Raw genomic sequence first — 23,012 nt, 5'->3', positions numbered from 1 at the left:
ATCTGTTTTCTTTTTATCCCAAATGGGATGAATTTTTCATTTCTTAATTGTTTCCATTTTTCAAAGTACTCTCTTTCTCTTATGACATTTATTTTATAAAGATGAATTTTATTTTATTTTTGATATTATTATATAATTACAGCATTTCTCGTTCCCTTTCCTTTTTTCTTTGCAAGTATTATTTATCTCTGGTTTCTTTCCTTCTATATGATGCTTTGTCCATTGAAGGAAAATCTTAAACCCTTAATGCGACTTTCACACAGAATATAAGAACTCTTCCATAAACTTAGCTCAGAGGAAGTCAGAGCTGAGACAAGATGGTGGTATGTGCCACAGGTCCAAGCTCAAATAAGTCTGAGTGAATTGCTTAGAGAGATGGCAGCATTTACCTGAAGGGTTGAGGCACCTACCCAATAAATGCTGGATAATGTTCCCGAGAAAGCGTGAAATGCGTGCAAACTGAGTTTACTGGATAGAGCTTCTCAAATGTCAAAAGCTAGTCTGAGAAACTTAGTTAAACACGGGCCTTGGTCTTATTTCTTGTAGTGTCACAAGACAGACACAGCGCAGGTCTGAGAGTCACTGTGTGGCTACCAGACTCCTGTGACAAAAGGCAGATCACATAGCTGCCGTCTGCTGGAGAGCCACAGGTGTTTCTCACTGACTGCAGTCTTTGTTTCTTCCTCTTCTGTTGTCATTTTCATTGTAATCCCTTTGGCTGGTAGATATGCGATCCTCCTTGAGTTGTGGATTCTGGATTCTGATTCTAGAAATAAGACCGTGGTTACTGGTTACATTGTCTGGCTTCTAGCAACACACATGTGTGAGGGAACTTACTAGAATGTACTGGAGAAGGCAGGCAGGCTTCAGTGCTGTGTAACCCTGTTCATCTTGATGGACCCAAGGTGAGGAGCAAACCTCTTCATCTCTTCAGATCGAGCTGTGCTGTTCCAGAAAGACCAGTTTCTAGGCTCTTGCGTGAGAGAAATCTGTAGAGGTGTGGCAGGTTGTCTCTGACATGGTCCCCTGGCATCATACTGCCTAAGGTCACATCTGTGTGTCATGTCTGTGAGCTGACTGAGTCACAGGAGGGATGGCCTCATCACTACTGTAACCTAAAGTCCTTATCCCTGGTCTGCTCACTGGATAGCATTCAGAGTCAGCCCTTTTTTGTCTTGAATGGCCACTCAGAATTTTCTAGGCCTCTGTGGAGATACACCTGCTTTCATGCAGCAACACCTCTAGCTTACTGCTTTCCTGCTCTTGCATGATGCATGCTGATGGCTCTGTTTTCTCGTGTTCCATTCCTTAGGTCCTTCATTTAAAGCAAGCAGTTTGAAAGCAGATAAAAAGTTAGAATTTGTTCCCACAAACCTGCACATACAACGGATGAGAGTTCAAGATGATGGAGGCTCAGGTACTTAATTTTCTTACCCTGATGTTGAATTGTGTACCACTCCTTTCTTTCTGTATACTTGGCCGCTGAATTGCTCTATATCTGGCTCATTTTTTTCTCATATGCTCCATTGCTGGGCAGCAAGAGAAAACAACATGTGTGCACACATGCACACACACAGACAGACCTCGGGGGGGGGGGCACAGACGTAAGCTCGCGCACACACATACACTATACACAGACACACCCCCACAGACCTTTAAAGAATTATTACAGAGTCCAAACCTCTTCCTTATATATCTTCAACTTCCTTTTGTTTTTATGGTAGAAAGTTACCCATCAGTGAGCCTTTCCCAGGAAGAGTAGAAGTGAGCATTTAGCAGCCCAGGTGGCTTTACCTTTAGACACCAACTTTCCTACTGAATAGTCCGTGTTGGGTTCAGCAAGCTCCTTTTCAGCCTCTGATGTCGGATCAGGGAGCCATAGGCTGTTTGCATGTGAGCTGTTGGGTCCCAGAGTGCTGTGCATATTGCTGTAGCTGGCCTGTCACAGGCCTGATTCCAGAGTAACGGAGGAAAGCTTTCTGTCACTCAGATCAGAACTATGACGTTGTCACTATCGGAGCTCCAGCAGCACATTGCCAAGGTTTTAAGTCAGGAGGTCTTCGAAAAAAGCTGCACAAGTTTGAAGAGACCAAGAAACAGTAAGTAAAGGAGGGTATTTGTGGTCCTTGCCCAGCTGTGTCTGATGTTTGTGGAGTTAAAATAAAGAATCCAAACAAAACCGCAAAAACATGCAGCCATCTGATCTGCTTCTGCGCGGCTGGAGGAGCTGCTATAGGGACCCCGTGCTACTGTGTGTATGCGTGTGGCTGAGTGAGTGAGTGGCTAGGGCACCTAATCAATAGTCCAGTTCTTTCCATGTGAGCAGCACACAGAGTGGGCCCTGAGTGTGGCTTCAGGCAGCCGCCTGTGTGCAGTTCCTGCTGCCTCAGCTTCCTTCAGAATCTCTCGTCAGTTGGTGGAGCACTAGACTTGTAAGCCTCTGACAAGACTCTACTTTCAGGGATCATTTCTATGGTTCATAAACCCCTGGCAGTCTGTGTCCTTTTCTAAAGGATGGTGGTGGCACCTATTCCCACTGCTGAAAGGACCTAGAGTGTTGTGCAGTTATGTCCTGAGCAGGACGTTGCCAGATAGGCAGGGTGTGGAAAGGCCTCTCAGATGAAGCCTTCCTTGGATCCCTTTCGATGTGTCACCTGGCAAAATGTAAATGGATCAAAGGGGTGTGAGTGTTGCGTGAGATGAGTGATGATCTTGTAAGTTCTTGGGTAGACTGTGAGGTGGAGGAAGTAGCATAGAGATCTCAGTTTCAGGAGACTGCTATGGTCTGAGTGTGTTTGGGCGACTGTGGAGCATGCATGTATGTAAGGTGAGGTCGAGGCAGGACTAGTCCAGTTATCCCAGGAGGGACGAGGTAGCAGGTGGGTTAGCAGAGAGCTCTTAAGGTGGGAGGGAGCAAGACAAGGTGTTACTGGAATGCCCCTGCAGACCGTTATCTTGAGTTGAGAGGAGGATGGTTTGGGAGACAGGAAAAAAAGATCCAGGGAGCCCCGGAGGCTCCCATGGGGTGGCGGAGGATGCAGGTGGAGGAGGATGCTAGCGCAAGTGGGCGTTGGTTGTACACCTGCCTGGTTCTGCTGCTGTGGCCAGAGTGAGGGTACTGCACAGCTGGATCAGGATGCTGGACAGGTCAGAGCAGTGGCCCATCAGGGGCTGTCTGAGTCAGGAAGACAGGTCAGAGTGCCACTGGTGTGGGTGACGACTAAGCAGGGAACAAGAAAGGACATCCTCAGAGGAAGGCCGGGCTCAGCAAAGCCCTTTCTGCATTCTAGTGAGGCAGTCAGTCTTGATTGCTCCCTACTGAGCAGACAAACTGGGGAGCCAGACTTCCTTGGCCATTCATATCTGCAGTGCCCTAAGGAGTAGGAAGTGCAGAGCTTTCAGTGGCCATCGCAGTTCTTTCTGTGCAGGCAGCCAAAGGGTGTGTGTCTTGCCATTGCCTGAGCCATGTGGAAAGAGTGAGTGTATGAGCTGAGGCGGACCAGTTCCCCCAGAGAGAAAGTCCTAGACCAGGAGGGGGACACCTGGTGGTCCCTTGTCCCTAAAAGGTTGCAGTTTTGATGCCAGAGGACTTCACTTTTTAGCCTCAGGACTTACTTTCCCAGTGCCTCTTGTGGTCTCTCAGATGTATGAAACAGATTTTATGTAACCGTACTACTGTCAGAAATCCACTTTCTGACAGTGCGTGCTCTCTGAGCTTTCCTTTAAATGTGGATGTCCTGTGCCCTAGTAGGGTGTCCCTGGGGGCTTGAGTATAGGCCAAAACTTGCTTCAGGGAATAAGAATTTGACTCATAAGTTTGTTTATGCCCATAATCATGGCCTCAGCAAATTGCCTCTAAGTATTTTGAGAAAAAGAAAATCAGTCAGCCTTTAAATTTTGTTTTGCCTTTAGGATTTTGCTAACAATCGCTAATGCTTCGTTTTTGGTTTTTTTCTTTAGCAGTTTTGAGGAGTGTTGGTGAGTTTTCTGTCTGTAGAGAGAGTGTATGTTGATTCTTGCTCTTGTGCAGAGAAAGCCTGTGCTGTTCTTCATCTGGGGTGGCTCCATCCCATTTGCTGCGTGGCTCTGAGTTACATGTCCTTAGGCAGAGCTCTCCCTTCCAGCTGCAATGTTCTTTGACAATGAATAGCCAGTCTGCAGCCTTCCTTTCAAAGCCGACAGCAGTTTACTCCTGCATTCAGTGAGACAGATCCAGTTTGCCCCTCCCAGGATGCAGACGAGCACATTCAGGGCCCTGGATGATTGCTACATTTGGCAGTGTACGCCTTTACCCAGGGACCCACCTTGTTGATCCAGGCCATTAAGAGCCTTTTTCTTTTTTCTCTTTTTTGTTCAACACATGGTAGGCAAAGCTTAATTCCTGGCTGCTGCTCTCAGTTCTCTGATCTTCCAGATTTTCACCCCAGTATCTGACTCCAGATCATATGTTGATTAATTTTATTGATTAAGATTAATTAGATTAACGCTTCACTGCATTCCAACCATTTAAATTTTTTTTTTTTAAATTTTGGGACAGAACTGACTAAGTCCATCCAAGCTGACCTTGAACTCATCCTGCAGCCAAGGTTTTTCTCAAACTTGTAATCCTCCTGCCTCAGCCTTTGGTAGCTGGGATTACAGATCTGTGGCATCATGCCCAATTCAGGGAGGCTCACTCTTTTTCATAGGATGAAGAGTCAAATCCCCAAGGGCCTGAGGTATTAGCAGTGAAAGTAAAACATGGAGAGCCACGGGCCCCACTGTCCCTCGGTAAGTTCCAATCCAGGTGTTTTATGTGACCATGATCTAGAAAGTTCTTCAGGTTCCATCTTAACTGAAGATACCAGACCTTCCATATCTCAGGATGGGCTTGGTTACTACCCTGCTTTTACACTCTTCTCCCATGATTCCAATCTTTCCTAAGACAGGCGGGGACCTTCCCGCTTGGGAGCAAGGGGATACCCAAATCTGGAGGTGGAGGCAATTCCACAGGACTGTCAGCTGTGCATTGATAGCCTCATTCTTCATAGCCAGCGTTACTTTGCATGTTAGGTACTCCACTTATGCATACATGGCATTCTTTGTTTAGCCCATTGCCTCCACTGTGAGGAGGTACGGGTCAACAGATCTGGGGGAGGGGTTTAACTTGAGGCCATTGTCCTGGGCCTGTTGCCTGAAGAGGTGGGAGCCCTGAAAATGACTAGAACAGAGATGTCCTTCTGCTGGAGGACTGTGTGTTACAAGGCAGTAGAGCTGCTACACCCCACCCATTGCCTCGGTGTGGCTCCTGATTTGGGAGCTGACTAAGCGCATGTACCTGCGTGTTCCTGAAGTCCCCAAGAGCAGTTCTTGGAACTTGCCCATTCGTACCTTCACCACACCCTTTCGTGTGTCAGTCCTACTATAACTTGCCTTCTTAGAGCACAGGGTGAGCGGGGGTGATGCACACCCATCTGAGTATGCAAGCCCATGGGCACACACAGCAGGACACCTACACACACAGCACATAGTTCATGTAGACTCTAAAGGTTGAGGATAAGGAAGAAGAGATTCTATTTTTAAATTCTTTTTGGAAATGTATTGTCAGGACCTGATTGTCCCAAGCAGCAGCTATTCATTTGGGAGAGATTGCAGACTGGAAAGTAGCTCATGCTCACGGTGCTGTGGAATGACTTTCGTGCTGCACAGGCTCATCGCCATCTGCTGCATGGGCTTCTGGCAGATCCATCATTGTCCGTTGTGGTGTGTGGGCTTGTGGTGATGGTGTTGTTTCTTTCTGGGGCAGTTTGGTTTGTGGTGTTTGCATGTTTACCCTGTAGTCCAGAAAGGGCAGTGGTGGTTTCTTTCTGACTTACTCCTGGGTCTCTCTGGAAAGGTCTCAGGCGTCTCTCGCCTCCAACAAGTTGGGTAGGATGTGGTGAGGGTGGGCCACTATTGTCCCTCATTCCTGGAACTCAAGGTCAGCCCTTCATTTCAGAAGGAAAGGGACAACATTCTGTCCAGAGCTCAGTGTTCTTAACTCCTAGGAGACCTCTGCATTGGGGACTTTTATGTCTCTTCCTTATTTTCTTAGGCATCCTCAGATGGTCTTAAAAAATTAATAACGTTTGTTTGATTGAGACCTGAGCTAAGAGAAATAAGCTTATTGTTGCCATCTTGGATGGCCACACATGCTGACCCCACCCATGAAGCTAGGGCATCTGGAGCTGGCCCCTCAGAGGCTCCTGATTATATTGGGCAATAGCTGGCCTTGCACTTTGACGTGTTCTTTCCATATACATGTGCTGCTTGGTGGTGAGCAGCCAGGAAGGAGGAAGGACTGGGCTTTCAGAGCTATTGAGGTGTTGGGCCTGCCTCTGTTGGCAAGGACTCTACTTTCTCTTATGGAATGTTGTTGTCGACATAAGGATGTCCTGTGACAGGAGAAAGGAGTCCCAGTATTGAGAACTTGCTGTGGTTAATAAATATATGAGATAAAGATGTGGGTTTGCTCACAGGATGGCCAAACGAAGAAGCAAACATTAAAGTATGGTTTTTGGTTCTTTGTCTTTTTGCTTTGTTTTAATATATAGTCCAACATCTATTACAGTGTGGTAATTTAATCCTTTCTGGTGTAAGCAGACCCCAGATCTCTACTGAAAGATTGCTTATAAGTTAATAGATGAAATTTCTAGATAATATCCCAACATTGGGTAATTATTACAGTGATATTCCAATGTATTTATAGACATGTACATGCGTTTGGTAAATATGCACACATATACAGATACAAGTACACATAAAAATCTTTGACTTCTTTATGTATATTTCATACTTCTTAGATAAAAAGGATCTTTCGAGAGTGACCTTTACCCATCAGAGACTAAACTTTGGCAGGAAGATACCCCTTTATTTTAGGGTTAGTTGTGGGTGGGGTGAATGACTTTGGAGAGCCCCTTAGGACCTGTTGTTCCTTTTAGTACATCATCTAGCTGCCAGTCCATAATCTACATACCACAGGACATCATCCGAGCCAAGGAGATCATTGCCCAGATCAACACCCTGAAAACCCAAGTTAGCTACTATGCAGAACGACTCTCAAGGGCAGCCAAGGACAGGTCTGCCACCGGCCTTGAGAGGACTCTCGCCATCTTGGCAGACAAGGTAGGAGGGGCTGCCCAAATGCATGTGGGGTGGAGAGATTCCTTGGATTTTTGGAAACAACTAGACCACCTAGGGCCACTCAAGCATGCCTAGAGCTGGCCTTACGAGAGTAGCATTGTAATGACCTTGAAGGTTTCTCTTTTGTCCACTGCCCACAAAGTTACTGGGAAGTTTGGGGATCTGCCCGTGGTCAGAGCCCAGGCTGTGATTCTCAGGTGTGACTTGAAGCCAGTGTGTTGATGTGTCTTCTAGCAAGTAAATCTTCACATTCTTTTCCTGGGACTCATTGCATACGTTAGCTTCCTTAGTGACTTCCTAGTCAGCACCTATGTAGCAATTATTCAGACCTAAGAAATGAACAGTATAATCTTATTGGCTTCTACATAATTAATTTTAAAGAGTCTGTTTAACCGTAACTCAGTCCTGATTAAAAATCTGCATACTGAATATTGCATACTATCAACTTCTGATAGATGGTGATCCTTCCTATTACTCCATCTCTTTCCCTTCGCACACAGATTCTGATTACACCTCTCCACCCACCCCTGATTTGCTGGGCAGGAGCTCTTGTTCCTGCTCAGAATGTGTTATGTTCTTCACATGAGTTTTCACAGTATGAAGACAGAGCAGGACCACTAAGAAAGGAAGCTGTAGTTGTCAGCAGTAAAACTAGGAACGACAGAGCTCCTGTTGCAGTCTCCAAGACCAGAAGTGCGATGCTAGGAACGACAGAGCTCCTGTTGCAGTCTCCAAGACCAGAAGTGCGATGCCGAGAGTCCAATAGCTCAGAGCCTGGAACATTAAAAAATGCTTTAATAGTTGTACCAAAGTAATGTGTGACTTCGGGAGGCTGGGGCACATTCCACCATGTTGTCAAGGCTGGTGCCCCTTGCTCTAGTGAGCTGGGGTAAAAGGCAAACATAGCCAGAAAATGTCAGCTAGGATTCCTCAGCCCCTTCTCTTCTTTCTTGACCACTTCTGCGATAAACATGTCTTAAATAGACCCCTGTGTCCTCTAGTCTCCCAGGTAATTCTTGCTGAGATTGCCCCTGCCAGGTCACATGCTGCCTTTGTCTTCAGGTACCCTAGAGAATGCTATCCTAGTAGGCTCTGTGGAACAGAATGGGTGGCAGAAACCTTGGCCTTAGCCTGTTTTCTTCTCCAAGAGAAAGCATGCTTAGCAACCCTGGCTTGTGTGTACCCACAGACCCGACAGTTGGTGACTGTCTGTGACTGTAAGCTGCTGGCCAACTCCATCCATGGTTTGAACGCAGCACGGCCTGACTACATCGCTTCCAAGGCCTCCCCTACCTCTACTGAGGAGGAACAGGTGATGCTCCGGAATGACCAGGACACCCTCATGGCCAGGTGGGCAGGGAGGAGCAGCCGATCTTCCCTGCAGGTGGACTGGCATGAGGAGGAGTGGGTGAGTCTGCTGCCCCTGCCTGTGGCCCTGCTGTTGAACTCTATATAGAACTGCTGCCTGTGTCTTCCCTCACAAAGTGCCTAAAAGGCCAGCTCCTTTGTTGGCGAGCTCCAAGTCTGCTTCCCTGATGGCTCTAGGCCTCTTGATACTGAGATGTAGACTATTTCTAGACCATAGAGGGTGTAAATTGTTCGTAATTGCGCTGGGAGCCTGGACTCTCTCTCCTCAGCCTTTTGCTCACCTTATGCCCGTTAGGGCTCTTTGTGTCCAGATGTAGGCACTCGGGTGCTCAGGCTCCTACTGCCCCTGACATGTCACTTTATTGTCCCAGAGGTGGCCAGAGGACTGGCTCCTTGTCTCTTTAGGAGGGGACTCATGCTACAACTTGTCATTGTTGGGGCTTCTGCTCAGAGGGATCCTGTGAAGCACTGAATTATTAATCAGCAGCAAAGTGTTCCTCCAGCCCGGGCATCCTGTGGTCTATGTGGGTTTCTGCAGCTCATTTCAGCCTGCCCTCTCCTCCTCCCAACTCCCCACCCCTGCCACCAGCTGTTTCCACTCCTGTCCATCAGGAGACCTCAGTGTGTGGAGATTATAGGTGGCCTGCAGTGGAAGGAGGCCATATAGGAGCTCTTAGTGCCTGTGGCCTGTTGGCTGAGACTGGAAGGCTGTCTGTCTTCCTTAGAGTTGGCAGCCAATGTCTGCCAAGCTTTTAAGTCAGTGACCACAGGCAGCAAATTGTCTTTGAAAAACAAATCTGTTTTGAATGGCGATTTAGACATCATCAGGCTGGGTCTAGGGGAGAGATGAGGGTAGGCTGTGTTTTGTTCTTGTTTTTCTGTTGCTCAAATTGACCCAGACAATCTTCTTGGTTTTCAGGAGAAAGTGTGGCTGAATGTGGACAAGAGCCTGGAGTGCATCATCCAGCGGGTGGACAAGCTGCTGCAGAAGGAGCGTCTTCATGAGGAGGGCTGTGAGGACGTTTTCCCCTGTTCAGGCACCTGCTCCAGCAAGAAAGGTAACCGGGACAGCCAAGCCTACTGGATCAGACCGGAGGACCCCTTCTGTGACGCCCCCTCCTCGACATGCCCCTCCTCCATGCCCACTGCTGCATGCCGTCCTCACCCAAGCACACGTGCGTATGCATCCACGCTGCCCATGCTGCCTCGACTTGTGCCTCATCACGTCCGTGTGTCCGTGTCTCTGATTCCATGCCCGCCTCCTGCAAGCAGATTACAGGGGAAGGCTGTCAGGCTACGTAGGGTGTCTAGGGGAGTCCACCAGCAGATAGGCAGGGTGGAGGTTCCTGTTGTCTTTCCATGCAGCTGGAGCCCACTGAATCTGCATCGCCACCATGGGCAGATTTGTGCCCTCCTGGGCCACAGTGTCATGGCTGTAAAGTCTTTTCAGGTTTGTAAGCCAACCTGAAAGCCTGATGGGGGCTGGATGCAGATGTCTCTGTGGTGTTATTTTTGTTGTGTTGGAATGGATAGACTGATATAAAAAAAAAAAAGTGAGCTTTGTAGGAACGATGCTGGATGAGGGTGCTTGCAGCCTCACAGGCTCTTCTCATGGGCTGGAATACTCTTATCCAGAAGAAATAGGTTGCTGAAGGTCTCAGTCAGATGGCAGGGAAGTTAGAGTGACCTGTTTGACCCCACTCTTAGAGGGGGACCTTGAGTGGAGAGCACACTTGACAAAGGGACACAAGGAGTATTGAGTACTGCCCTCAAGACAGCTTGAAGGCTGAGGACTGATGTGTCTACAAACAAGTGGATCCTTGTCCCTCCTCTTTCATGCCTCTCACCTTTTCTTTTGTAAGAGCTGAAGAAAACTTGGGTCAAGTCATCTGAGCCCTGGCTGCATACCAGCTTCTGCCTTTTCTTCCCTCTCCTTGGGGAACTTTAAACTGCAGTAAGGACACCCAAAATGTGCAGGGTTAGGGTTCGTGTGAAGAGGACTCTGAAATTCTCGCTTGACAGTGGCCATCGAAGGCAGAATCATGCGCCTTTGCCAGAGTTCCCCAGACATCCTTCATGCGTTGCGTGTCCTGTGCCTCCCGTCTGTCTACATTGTGTCTAGGGCACTGTCCTACTTGAGGCTCTGTCTCAGCAGTGTCCACGTCATCTACTTTTCTGTCTTGGGGGATTACAGCTGTCACCTTTCCAAGCCTGTGACTGATCATCGAACTAGTTTGTGTCTGTTTTGTTCTCATTTTCCTGTTTATTTTTTTCCCCTCAAAGTTCATTACTTACTTCTCTTTAATCTTAACTTGTCTGTAGGACTGAGGATATAGTTATGTGGTAGATCCCCTGCCTACTGTGTATGAATGAGGCCACTTCAGGACTGAAGAAGAAATGTATATGATTTTGTTTGTAACTGTAAATAGTTTCTGCAGATAAGGAGGAAAAATAATGAGATGGTTTAGAATTTAGGAGCTAGTGTGCTGTGTGATCAGACTGTCTGTCTTTGTGTCTCACTTGTCTGTGGTTCTTGTCCTAGTTAAGTTTCTACTGCTGTAATAAAGACCATGACCAAAAGCATCTCGGGGAAGAAAAGGTTTATTTGAGCTTAGAGCTTCTAGTCTGTCATCCAGGGAAGTCATGGCAGGAACTCATGCAGAGACCATGGAGGAACACTCCTTGCTGACTTGCTCAGCCTGCTTTCTTATACAGCCCAGGGGTGCTACCACCCAGAGTGGACTGGGCCCTCCCACATCAGTCCCTAATTAAGAACTCATGAGCTTGTCGACAGGCCAGCCTGGTGGGAACATTTTCTCAACAGCTGAATTGTTAGCCTGGGAGCTGTGTACACCCCAGCCTCGTGTAACCCTAAGATCACATACTGAATTGTTAGCCTGGGAGCTGCGTACACCACAGCCTCTTGCATTCCTGAGAGCATGTGCTGAAGTTTGCCAATGAATAGGGAGAAAGTCCCTCGTGGTCATCAAATCTCAAAGGTCTCCATGACCTAAGATCAGCTAGGGGCCACTGCTCCGAGAGCATCCAAGGGTCCTCTTTTCTCCCCTGGGGCTGGAAAGTATGTTTACCAAATGGAATTGTCCCCTAGTAAACTACTGCCAGAGTGGTCCCACCCCCTCCCCTAGATGAGCACAGGTATTTATAAAGCAGGCTCCTAGACTCTCTCTCTCATTCATGACTCAGAGTCCTAGAGGAGAGGTTATGGCATGGTAAAAGTAAACAAACATAAAAACACATAGTTTTTCAAGGCTTGGGATAGTTCTCATTAGCCAGGTAGAGGCTAAAAATCTCTGGCCGCATTATTTCACGCCCTTGAGTGTTCCTGGTCTCAGGGTATGAGTTCTGACCAAAGAGGCCGAGCTCTTCAACTTACAGAAAGTCTTACATTTTCTTTTCCTCTCATCAGTTTATGAAGTCATATCCAAACACAGCGGAGGAGGGACCCATACTCAGTCCCTACTGACATCCCCTAAAGTGCATCCTGGCTAGTCCTGGGAATCTGAAACCTTCTCATGTCGGTTTCCCACAGACATCCTTTGAACCAAAGTTCAGACACAAAATGAAATCCATTTTTACTCTTTTGATGCCTTTTCAAACTGCCTTTTCTCAGATGGCAAATCCATTTAACTAAGAATTTTACCATTTTTGAAGGGAAATGTGAAATTGAAATGAGTACATCCCAGTAAGACTCAACAAAATTAGAATTGGAATCAAAATTGGTATTCTTTGAAGACCGTGAAGGACAGCCCAACTGGAGGGACAGCCCAGCTGGAGGGACAGCCCAGCTGGAGGGACAGCGCAGCTGGAGGGACAGCCCAGCTGGAGGGACAGCGCAGCTGGAGGGACAGCCCAGCTGGAGGGACAGCCCAGCTGGAGGAGGACAGTCTAGAAGAAGGGCAGCTCAGCCGGAGGGACAGCCCAGCTGGAGGGATAGCCCAGCTGGAGGGGGACAGTCTAGAAGAAGGGCAGCTCAGCCGGAGGGACAGCCCAGCTGGAGGGACAGCCCAGCTGGAGGGACAGCCCAGCTGGAGGGGGACAGTCTAGAGGAAGGGCAGCCCAGCCGGAGGGACAGCCCAGCTGGAGGGACAGCCCAGCTGGAGGGACAGCCCAGCTGGAGGGACAGCCCAGCTGGAGGGGGACAGTCTAGAGGAAGGGCAGCCCAGCCGGAGGGATGGCCTAAGTGGAGGAGTTTTCTAATTGGAGCCATCTTCCAACCACACAACGTTTACATTTAGTTGGTTGGGTTTTAAAGACTGGTATAATGTTCTTTCGGCATACTGGTTTATCATTGGGCCTTAGCAGTTTGGAGCACAGCAGTAGATCTTGAACTCTGGATTCCCCAGTGAGTCAGGGCAGTGGGCTCCAGCGTTGACATGCAGACTTGCTTGGTCAGTTTGTCTCATTTGATGTTGTAAGCTAACATGGGCTCCATCACTGCACCGTCATCAGTGTGGCATCTGTGGCATTGTGTGTGTTGGTTCACTCACCTTGAAGAACATTTTATGTTGAAGTGTTAGCAACATGGATGTTGACTCCGGTGAATCAGAGTTGTTCACCACTGAGAGGGCTCAGCTGCTCACAGCGGCAGGCATGCCCTTGGGAAGCTGAGTAAGAGGCCCCTGAGCCCAGGCCTCTTCTCTGAGATTGAGTTGCTCGTGTTTGAACTGTGTGCTGCTCCTTAATCATCCCTGTTGCCCTCCATTTCTGTGCAGATTGCAGCCCCCCTCCTGAAGAGTCCAGTCCAGGTACGTGGTTTCCGCTCAAGGCTCCTGCTGGTGTCCTTTAAATATTCAGGTAGTGCTTGTAGCTCAATTATCTAAGATTGTTTTGTGTTGGGAAAATACCTTAGGACTTCCTTTGTTTTGAGGCTTGGTAAGGGACCAGTGGGACTGAAGGAATTATGGCCTGAAACAGGAAGCTAGGCACATTGTGTTTTTCCTTCTGCGTCCTAAAGCCTTTTCAAGTGATTTACCTCTGAGTGCACTGGGTCCTGAGGTAGGTGATCTGATTTAGAAAGCTACATGTTTGTGAATATTTCTTGTACATTCACCTGAGCTTTTGCACATAGCTCTGAAGGCGCAGTTGGATGGTTTGTATCCTCTGGGGATGTGGTAGTGTAGCATCCTCTGCTCAGCTTCTGGATGCAGCTTTAGAACTCCCACCAGACATCAGTCCACGCTTGGGTTGGGATTACTGCTAAAAATGAAATCTTTCTGCTACCTTTTTATGGAGAACCTAATGTCCCTGGTTCTAGCTCAGGGGTTGGCGAACAATAGTCTTGAACTAAATCCTGGCCTTAGCCTGCATGTGTAACAGTTTATTGTCTGTCACCTGGTGTTCTGAGTTAGTGCAGCAGAGACTCTTTGCCCTCCTCATCTATGAAGACTCTGTTGTGTAGGGTGTGCCAACCCTTGATCTAGTTCCTAATGAGCTCCCTGTATTTGACTTGTGGTTTTCTCACAGTATGCATGCGCCTCTCTTCGCCCAAACCGTTTTTTACTCTTAAAAAATTATCTGCATGATCAGTCCAATCATTTCCTATTTGTGAGTAGATATGAGGTGGAAAAACACCTGCTTTATATCTAGGGTACAGCAGACAATGGGCACAGGATTTATAGAGCCAGTTCTGCCCACTGACAGCGTCCTGAGTCCACTTATTGTGGCCACCTGGCAGCAGTCCCAGAGCCTCACTGAAGTAGTATCTACCTGGGCTCGTCACACCTTCCCAGTTTGTTCTCCGTCCCTTTTATAGTTCTCTCTCCCCAAATGTCCGGTGCTGCAGCCTTGAGTGGGTCTTAGATCCCAGTATCAGATAAACCCTCAGGGTCATGAGCCTTAGTAGATGCACAGCTAACCTTGTACTGTACTTGCCTGCAAGTCTGGGACCATGGCCAGGAGTGAGGACCAGAAGGGGTGGCCTGTGAGCCTATGGCAGGAGCTCAGGGGCTCCTCTCCACTCTGGTTTCTGCCTGGCTTATAGAACTCTTCTGCTACTTGGGAAATACTGGTGGCTTTTCCACAGCTGATGTTAAGTGGACAGAAATGGTTCCCTGCCAGGAGTCCTGTACTGCATATTTAGTCTCTGCTAACACACACAATCCAGAGGTAAAGAGATTGCTTGGTGGGGAAAGTGCTTGCTGTGTACTCATGAGGATCTGACTTCAGAGTCCCCAGCACCCAAGTGAAAAGCCAGGAGTGGCAGAGCATACCAGTAATCCCAGCACTGGGGAGGGAGGTGGAGACAGCAAGCCAGAGCTTGCTGGCTGGCCAGGAGGTTAGCCGGTTGGTGAGCATCAGGTTCACTGAGAGGCCCTATCTCAAAAAGTAAGATGGGAGAGACAGACACGTACACCAGACAACAACGTCTAGTCTTCACATGTGCATCTACGGGTTCACACCTACACATGAGCAGACGCATGCATATACTACATATACATAAAGTCACAAACATACAGACACACATACACTGTCTCTCATTCCCTGTTCATACTGATGAGTTAGTTAATTTAAAAAAACAAACCAAAAGCAGACTGTAGATTGGAAGAGCACTTGACATTATCCAAAGTGGTATGGAACATGGGCTGTCGAGGCAGCAAGCATGCATCACTGGTTAGCAGGTAGCTAAGGAGTTTACCCCGTCCCCAGAAGCCAAACAGCCACAGCACTTGGGACATTACTTAGTCTACCTGATTTTAAAGAAATAATAATAATAAAGTAGTAAACTATTCTCTTTAGTTTTGAGGTAGCAAAAAGTTTTGAAAACTCTTTACCATCTTCCAGACATTTTTATTTGACAGGACTGGGTAGATACCATGTGCTGCCATTTAAATTAGTTTGGCTTGGGATCTTTTTAAATTGTGAGTTTCTATTCATACTCAAAACACCTACTACCCTCTAGCTCCTGCTGTCTCCTTGGCATAAGCAAGCTGGCTGCTACAGATAATGGCTTGAGAGTCAGTCATACAGGTGCCCGTTCTTAGAAGGGTTCTTAGCCTCTGTGTGGGTATGATGAGAAGGCTATCAGAAACGCTGGACATGGTGGCTGGTGGCCTTGTCGGATACCGTCTGCCAAGATGTCATACTCACCCCCTTACAGTGTCATGTCACCCGTTTTCCAAGACAAGTCTTGTACTGCCCTTTAGCCATTTCTTCTCTACCTTCTTTTCTAGTTTAGCAAATCAGTCATTCTTCTATGAGTTTCATTTCTGAAAAAAATGACTAAAGTGAAAAATTCATATTGGGGAAACTTGGCTTAGTTAAAACAACTTAATACTTTGATTATTTTCAGGTTAAAATGACCATGGTTATCTTATGAATTGTCTATGTATAAGAATTGGAAAAGCAAAGTAAAAATGACTGCATTTGATCTAAGCATTTCAATTCTTGCTGAAGAGCAATATTTGGGGGACAGAGGGAGCTTGTTTGTTGTTGTTTTGTTTTTGCTTTTTGAGGTTGGATATTAGTATATAGTCCAGGCTAGCCGTGAACTTGTCATCCTCCTGCCTCAGCCTCCCAGGCCCTGGGATTATAGGCATGCCCTACCATACCTGGCTTATGAAGAAAATTTTTACTGATTACTGTTCTTAAGTGTCTTGCTCTACTCCCTGGTTTTCATTGGCCATTTTAGATAGACTGTTGACAGAGTTCTTCAGAGAAACCAGAAATTGGAACTTGGTGTCTGAGGAGTTCAGAGGGAGAGTGAGGTCTGGGAGTCTATCTAGTGCTTCTCTCTTATTTCCCAAAAAGGTATCACATGGCTGAGGGGTCCAGGGCCTTGCCTGTGTTCCCCACTGCTCAGCTGCCAGGCCTGGAACTCATATTTTCCACTTCTCAGTCCAGTGTTCTTTGTCACTGTGTCATATTTGCTAAGACCTTTCTGCTAAATTTAAGCTTTTTTTCCATTACAGACATAACCCTGTCCACATGCAGTGTGCATATCCATTTAGATTACTTCCAACCCTGGACTGTTCTGTGTACTGAGTCCACACTGGCCTGTCACTGAGTGTGGGCAAGTTCCTCCACACATCCTTGGAGTTAAAGTGCTAGCCAGGTGGTGAACGGGCAGGGCAGGTCTCCCTTCTCCGGTGTGTGTAAAAGACGGAGTCTCCCTCCGGGTGCAGCTGCTGGTCTGAGGCTCTGCCACCTGCACTCCATCCCTTGGGATGTCCACTGCTGTGCGCTGCTTTGGAGTGCGGCTTCACCCAGTAGGGATGTGCTGGTGCCTGGTTTTGGATGTGACGTGTCTTTTTGATGTCTTTCCAAAAGGAAGGAAACAAAGGCAGCCGCAGAGCTGCCCCTAACCTTGCTCTTCCCCTCCGAGGTTCTATTTATAAAGGGCTGTTTTGGTGCAGGGTCAGAGTCCCCTTACATTTCTGAAAGAAAACTAAGCTGGAACGGTGGGTCCAGAGGGGTGGCAGGAGCAGAGCTGGCACTTGGCTGTGAGAAGGGCCATGGCATGCCCCTGTCTGTGGGCATTCCCTCATGCTGTGGAATGAGATTGGCTCTTCTTGCACACAGAATCTGACTGTGGCCGTGTCATGACCTGCAGAAGCTTCCTTTCTTATTGTTTTCCTCAACTACCATAGTCTTGACTATTGAGTAAGGGGTCACTAGTGGTTTTAGGGTGTCTGGTGTATGTGGATGACACCAGAGTAGAACTGCTTCAGCTTACCGCAACAGTGCAGACAGAGGGACAGAGCAGATTATGCTGGGAAGAACTTAGTGCTACTTTTCCAGGCCGTGTGGTGGGGCAAGTAGGCTGAGAAGGTAGAGAGGGGCTGAGGGGCCAGAGAGGATGGGGAGGGGTAGGGAGCTTGCTGCTTTAAATGACCTCCTGGAAGCCTTTCTTTCTAATTCTAACATGCCCTTCACTCGTGCACAGGTGAGTGGAGTGAGGCCCTTTATCCTCTGCTGACCACCCTCACAGACTGTGTGGCCATGATGAGCGACAAAGCCAAGAAGGCCATGGTCTTCCTGCTCATGCAGGACAGTGCCCCCACCATTGCCTCATACCTGAGCCTGCAGTACCGCCGTGACGTCGTCTTCTGCCAAACCGTAAGCCCCAGAGGAAATAAGGGAAGTCATGGGCACCTTCTACCATAGAGAAAACAGACTCAGGCCCCCTGCCCTTCCACCTTTACTTGTGGAAACCACAGGTGGCCTTGTTTCCCCAACCTGTTGCTTTTGTGCTCACTTAGTAGAGCAGCACAGGAAGCAGACAACTTACTGACAACTGTTTGTCCTCCTGAAGAGCTAGCTCTGACAGGAGAGCCCAGTGCCAAGAGGCAATGGCAAAGGCCTCTTTGTTGCCTTCTTCTTTTTTTCTCTAAGGGATGTGACCGAGGGCCACATGGGTGCTCGTCAGTGCAGTTGGAAGGGCAGGCACTCAAGTTCTGTGGCTTGTCACAGGGCTCCATCTAAAGATTTCAGTTACCATTCACTGGAGAGGTGAGATGACTCTCCCAAGTTGAAAGATGCCAGCAATGGAACTAATGATGTCAGTAGCTTGGTAGGGGGCTGGTGCTCTGTACTTCCCCCACTGATGCTGAGAAGCCTGTTTGATGCCACAGAAAACCCCCCTAAGGAAACTAGGTAGCTACATTCACTCTTCTTTCCAGGGTTGGTGTGGTTCTGAATAGATAGCCCTTTCCCTATGGGGAATTGATTCTAAGCTTCCAGAAAGTTTCAGTTCAGGAACACCCCCAAGCAGGTCATGTCGGAAGCTGAGCCCAAACCAAGCCCACCTTTGACAGGTGTTGCAAGATTATGGTGTTTAGCACCCTCACCATAGCCTTTGATTACTGTGGTCCCAGTCCCTAGCTCTTCCCTGAGGGGTAAGAGATGCTGCTGATGTTCCTGGAGCAATGGAAACAAAGGGACCAGGGCATGTGCTAGCTTCTGCTTGGGGTAAGAATGCCTGTTCTACACACTGTTCCTGTGCCTCCCCACAGCTGACAGCCCTCATCTGCGGCTTTATCATCAAGCTGAGGAACTGCCTGCACGATGATGGCTTCCTGCGGCAGCTCTATACCATCGGACTGCTGGCCCAGTTTGAAAGCCTCCTGAGCACCTATGGTGAGACCCCAGCTTGGCCTAGGGCCACAAAGGTGGTTCCATTTGTGCCTCTACCCCTTCTTTCCAAATTTCAATGAGTCCAAACATCACCAGTATAGAAAACAAAAACCAGGTGATAATCCTGCAGTTCTGTATATTCCTCTTGGTTTGCAGGGGTGATGTTAAAAATATCTTGATGGTCTTCCTAGTGAACATGGATGATAATTTGGGTTTCTTCTGAATTGCTCCCATCACTGCTCTCTGGTGCAGTGATAGCTGTACACTGAAGACATTGTAATTCTATGAGCTCCTTTCTCTAGCTGAGAAGAAAAGTTGCTGGGTCAAGGGGAAGGAGTGGGCAGAAACTTAAAGCTGATTCCATATTGCCCCCCAGACCTGCTTTCCATTTATTTCTTCCAAGAAGATGAAAATGGACTATGTGACAAAAGTATTTTTTTCATTTTGGGATTATAGGGTTTTTTTATTATTATTACTATTTCTTCTTTCTTATACTAACCCCGAAATTTGCCCTCCTTCCTTTCCTCCTGGTTCCTTCCCACTCCCTTCTCTCTCCTCCCAATTCACTTCTCCATTTCACTTCAGAAAAGGGCAGGCCTCCCAGGGATATCAATCAAATATGACATATCAGGTTGCAGTAAGAGTAGGCCCCTCCCCCACATAGTTAATCTGTATGGGTCAACCCAGTTGGAGGAAAAGAGTTCCAAAAACAGGCAAAAGAGTCAGGGATAGCTCCTGCTCCCACCGTTGGGAGTTCTACAAGAAGACCAAATTACACAACCATAGCATAAATGCAGAGGAACTAGGCAGACCCAAACAGACTCCCTGGTTGCTGGTTCAGGCTCTGTGGGCCCCTATGAGCCCTGTTTGGTTGATTCTGTGGTCTGTGTTCTTGTGGTATCCTTGACCCCTCTGGCTCCTCCCCCTTTGCCACGGGATTCCCTGAGTTCCACCTAATGTTTGGCTGTGGGTCTCTGCATCTGTTTTCATCAATTGCTGGATGAAGCCTCTCTGATGACAATTGGGCTCAGCATCAATCTATTAAAGAATCATTTCACTGTTGTTGATCATAGTGTTTTTGTTTTTGTTTTTTTTTTACAAGTCAAGTTTGGTTCTATCCTAGGTCTCTGGGTCATCCAGCCTCTGGGTCCTGGCCCTCCAGACAGTGTCAGGTGTAGGCTTCCTCCTATGGCATGGGTCCAGCTGGACCAGTCATTGGTTGATCACTCCCACAATTTCTGCACCACCCAGTACATCTTGTAGGCAGATTTGTAGGTCAAAGATTTTGTGGCTGGGTTGGTGCTCCAGTCCCTCCACTGGAAGTCTTTCCTGGTTTTAGGAGATGGGCATATCCATATTCAGACACCATATCCCCCATTACTAGGAGTCTTAGCGAGGGTCACACTTACAGATTCCAGGGAGTTTCCACTGCACTAAGTGTTTACCTTGTCTGCAAAATTCCCAATTCTAGTTGTCTCTCCCAGAACTCTCTCTCCCCATCCTCCCCAAACTGATCCCTTTTGTTCTTGGCCACCTGAGATATTTCTTCTATTTCTCCTCTGGAAGATCCATGCGTCCCTCCCTTGAGCCTTCCTTGTTCTTGTGCCAGTGTATTCAAGGCTGTTCCCCATTTTCTCTTCTACCAGGTTCAGTGTATCTGGTTTTATGTTGGGGTCTTTGATCCACTTGATTTTTGTGCAGAGTGATAAATATTAATCTATTTGCATTCTTCTTCTTCTATAGCCATATCACCCTGAATACACCCAGTCTCACCAGATTATGGGTTTTTGATGAGGTATCCAGCCATTGCTGGTGGACAAATTTGCCACAGCAAAGCAGTTTTACTGTTTTTCTTCTCATCCTTGAAGAGCTGGCATGGCTTTTTGAGATTCCATGCACAAAAAGTTTGAGAAGGATGGAGTCCAATCCCCCACCTACATTTGCAATGTTGTTATGTGGTCAATAGCGGATTCTCTCAGGGAGCACTGTGTCGGGAATGGGGCTCAGAGAGTGCCTCCCATCCATGCCCTTAACCCTCTGCTCACAACTGCCCTGGGAGAGTAGCAGGCCTTGACATCACCCTTCTCTCTTATCAACTCCTCTCAGGAGAGGAGTTGGCCATGTTGGAGGACATGAGCCTTGGAATCATGGACTTGAGGAACGTGACCTTTAAAGTCACCCAGGCCACTTCGAACACATCAACTGACATGCTGCCAGTCATCACAGGAAACCGGTAAACAATCATGTGTTAAATACTCCAGTCAACAGCAGTGTGGTTAATTTGTGTGTGTCTCAGGACACAGGACATAGTCTGCCTTGCACTTTGCTTTGCTTTTATTTCATTTTATTTATTTTTTATTCTATTTTACTCTTTTAAAACATGGCATACAGTCTTCCCCCTACCCATGTCAATTTCATAATTTCTCCTTAAAGGTGTGGGTGGGTACTTGAGCCACACTGGCCAGAGTCTAACCCATGGCTCTGGAGTATGCTTTGGGTCTGTCCCCTACTCTCAGTGTCCTACCTCACCCCTACTTTTCCTCTCTTTTCTAGTGATGGCTTTAATGTGCGAATCCCCCTGCCAGGACCACTGTTTGACTCCCTGCCCCGAGAGATCCAGAGTGGCATGCTGCTGCGGGTGCAGCCAGTCCTCTTCAACGTGGGCATCAATGAGCAACAGACTCTGGCTGAGAGGTGTGTGCCATTCTCCTGGTGCCTTTGCAGCTGGGTGTTTAGTATCCGTGGAGCTGTGGGTGTGGGCTCACCTCAGCTTGGGAAATACACAGTGGTTGCTGGGAGATGTTGTACGACTTTTAGTAGAACAGGGCATGATCAGATGTGCATGCTAATTAGGTCATATTGCTGCCCATGGGTAGAGAGGAGTCAAGGGAAACATGAGATCGTTGCTGAAGAGACTGGACCATAGGGCAATGCCATGGATCTGAAAGGTAGAGCATGGTGTAGTGTTCTGAGAAGGGGAATCAGTAGACTGAGGTCCTAGGCTTCTAGATTAGACATGTGAGTTGGTGCCTTCTCTGAGCAGGACAATGGGGAAGGCTGTGTTTTGAGCAGATGGTGCCTGGGCCCAGGCTGAAGCACCAGCATAGGAAACAGAGCTCTCCCAAGGCAAGAGCTAGAAGAATCTAGTTTGAAGAGAGTGGGCCTTTTGTGGGAGCTACAGCTGAAGATGTCCCAGGAGAGAGAGTGACGTTCCCTGCATCCAGCTGCTGTTAGGCAGTTTCTGGAAAGGACTGAGACAAGTCCAGGTGCAGTGAGCAGACGGGGTAGAGGAGGGGAATGTGCATGTTGGGTGGAGTCGAGGAGGGGGCAGCTTTGGCTTGGTTTGCTTGCTTGCTCCGGCAGCACACTTGTAAGTTTGTTTTGCTTCTGAGATGAAGGGAGACTGCACAGAATGGAAAGATGCCTCCTTCCCCAAGGGATGGCTGCCATATGCCTGCTAGACACAAGTGTGGGTACCAGGGTGAACTGTCTGAGGCTAATGCTGGTATGGCATGGGGCAGAGGGGTGGTGGACTACGCTCAGGGCTCAGATTGCACAACTGCAGGGCTCTTCTCCCTCCCCCTCCCTCTTCCTTTTAACTATTTACCACCTTCCTTGCAGGTAGCATCCATTGCTTACCTCATGTATTTGGTATAGTCATTCTTGCAACATGTAGTGGGCGTAGGTCAAACCCACTTGAAGAGGAAAGAGCAAAGGCCCCAGCCCAGCCCAGAGGGACAGTTAGCATTCACACAGCAGAGGGTGACTTCAGATCCCAGCATAATCTCCTTATTCCTGGTTCTCCCATTGCTGTACTCTTTCCTGGGTGCCTTTGAGGCAGGAAGACATGAGGACTGTAAGCTGAGAGCCTATGACACTCAATGGACCTTCTAGTCTCTGAGCCTCATGCTTTTGGCCACTTTTTGTTGCTGTGACAAAATACCTATAAAAAGATTTAAAACTTAAGAAGTAAAGGTTTATTTTGGCTGTGGTTGCTGGTTCCATTGCTCCTCAGCCTGTGCATGGCAAGACTGGAGATCATGGAGTAGAGCTCATATGGTGGGCAGAGTAGCTCAGCCCATGTGCCTGAGACAGGAAGGGTCAGAAGACAAGGCTGACCCTTCCAAGACATGCCCAGTGTCTGCTTCCTCCAACTAGGCCCTAGCTCCTAATAAAGCATTTCCTGGAAACTTAGCAGTGAGTCATCAAGATTCAGTCACTCTCGCTGGTGCCCAGAGCCCAAGCCTTCCATATGTGAACTTGCATGGGGAGACTGCTTACCAAACTGCAGCAAGCGCGGATGCTGAACCAGTGTCCTCTTAGGCACATCACTCTTAGGCGTACCTGTAGTGAGTTACAGTAGCTTCTGCTTGTGAAATCTGTCTCCAGTG

The 23,012-nt window shown here is 47.9% G+C and overlaps 1 protein-coding gene across 14 annotated transcripts in view; it reads left to right on the top strand.

Moving 5' to 3' along the window:
* The window catches only part of Inpp4a (inositol polyphosphate-4-phosphatase type I A), a 116,842-nt gene that overhangs the window by 78,242 nt on the left and 15,588 nt on the right, over positions 1–23,012 (top strand). For 2 of the 14 annotated variants that reach the window (XM_041655112.1, XM_041655108.1), the window contains exons 12-22: positions 1,313–1,417; positions 1,991–2,099; positions 3,964–3,978; positions 6,960–7,143; positions 8,351–8,569; positions 9,449–9,587; positions 13,263–13,295; positions 17,432–17,604; positions 18,501–18,624; positions 20,728–20,854; positions 21,175–21,315. In XM_041655112.1, coding sequence (XP_041511046.1) covers positions 1,313–1,417; positions 1,991–2,099; positions 3,964–3,978; positions 6,960–7,143; positions 8,351–8,569; positions 9,449–9,587; positions 13,263–13,295; positions 17,432–17,604; positions 18,501–18,624; positions 20,728–20,854; positions 21,175–21,315 — 1,369 coding nt within the window. Of the gene's footprint in view, positions 1–1,312; positions 1,418–1,990; positions 2,100–3,960; positions 3,979–6,959; positions 7,144–8,350; positions 8,570–9,448; positions 9,705–13,262; positions 13,296–17,431; positions 17,605–18,500; positions 18,625–20,727; positions 20,855–21,174; positions 21,316–23,012 lie in introns of all 14 variants that reach the window. The other 12 variants (XM_041655104.1, XM_041655101.1, XM_041655111.1 and 9 more) reach the window with 8 other exon arrangements.

This window comes from Microtus oregoni, unplaced genomic scaffold (assembly GCF_018167655.1).
Source record: "Microtus oregoni isolate MIOR12 unplaced genomic scaffold, Mior012 000007F_ref0000211, whole genome shotgun sequence".
Taxonomy (NCBI): domain Eukaryota; kingdom Metazoa; phylum Chordata; class Mammalia; order Rodentia; family Cricetidae; genus Microtus; species Microtus oregoni.
This window is presented reverse-complemented; position numbering and strand designations above follow the sequence as displayed.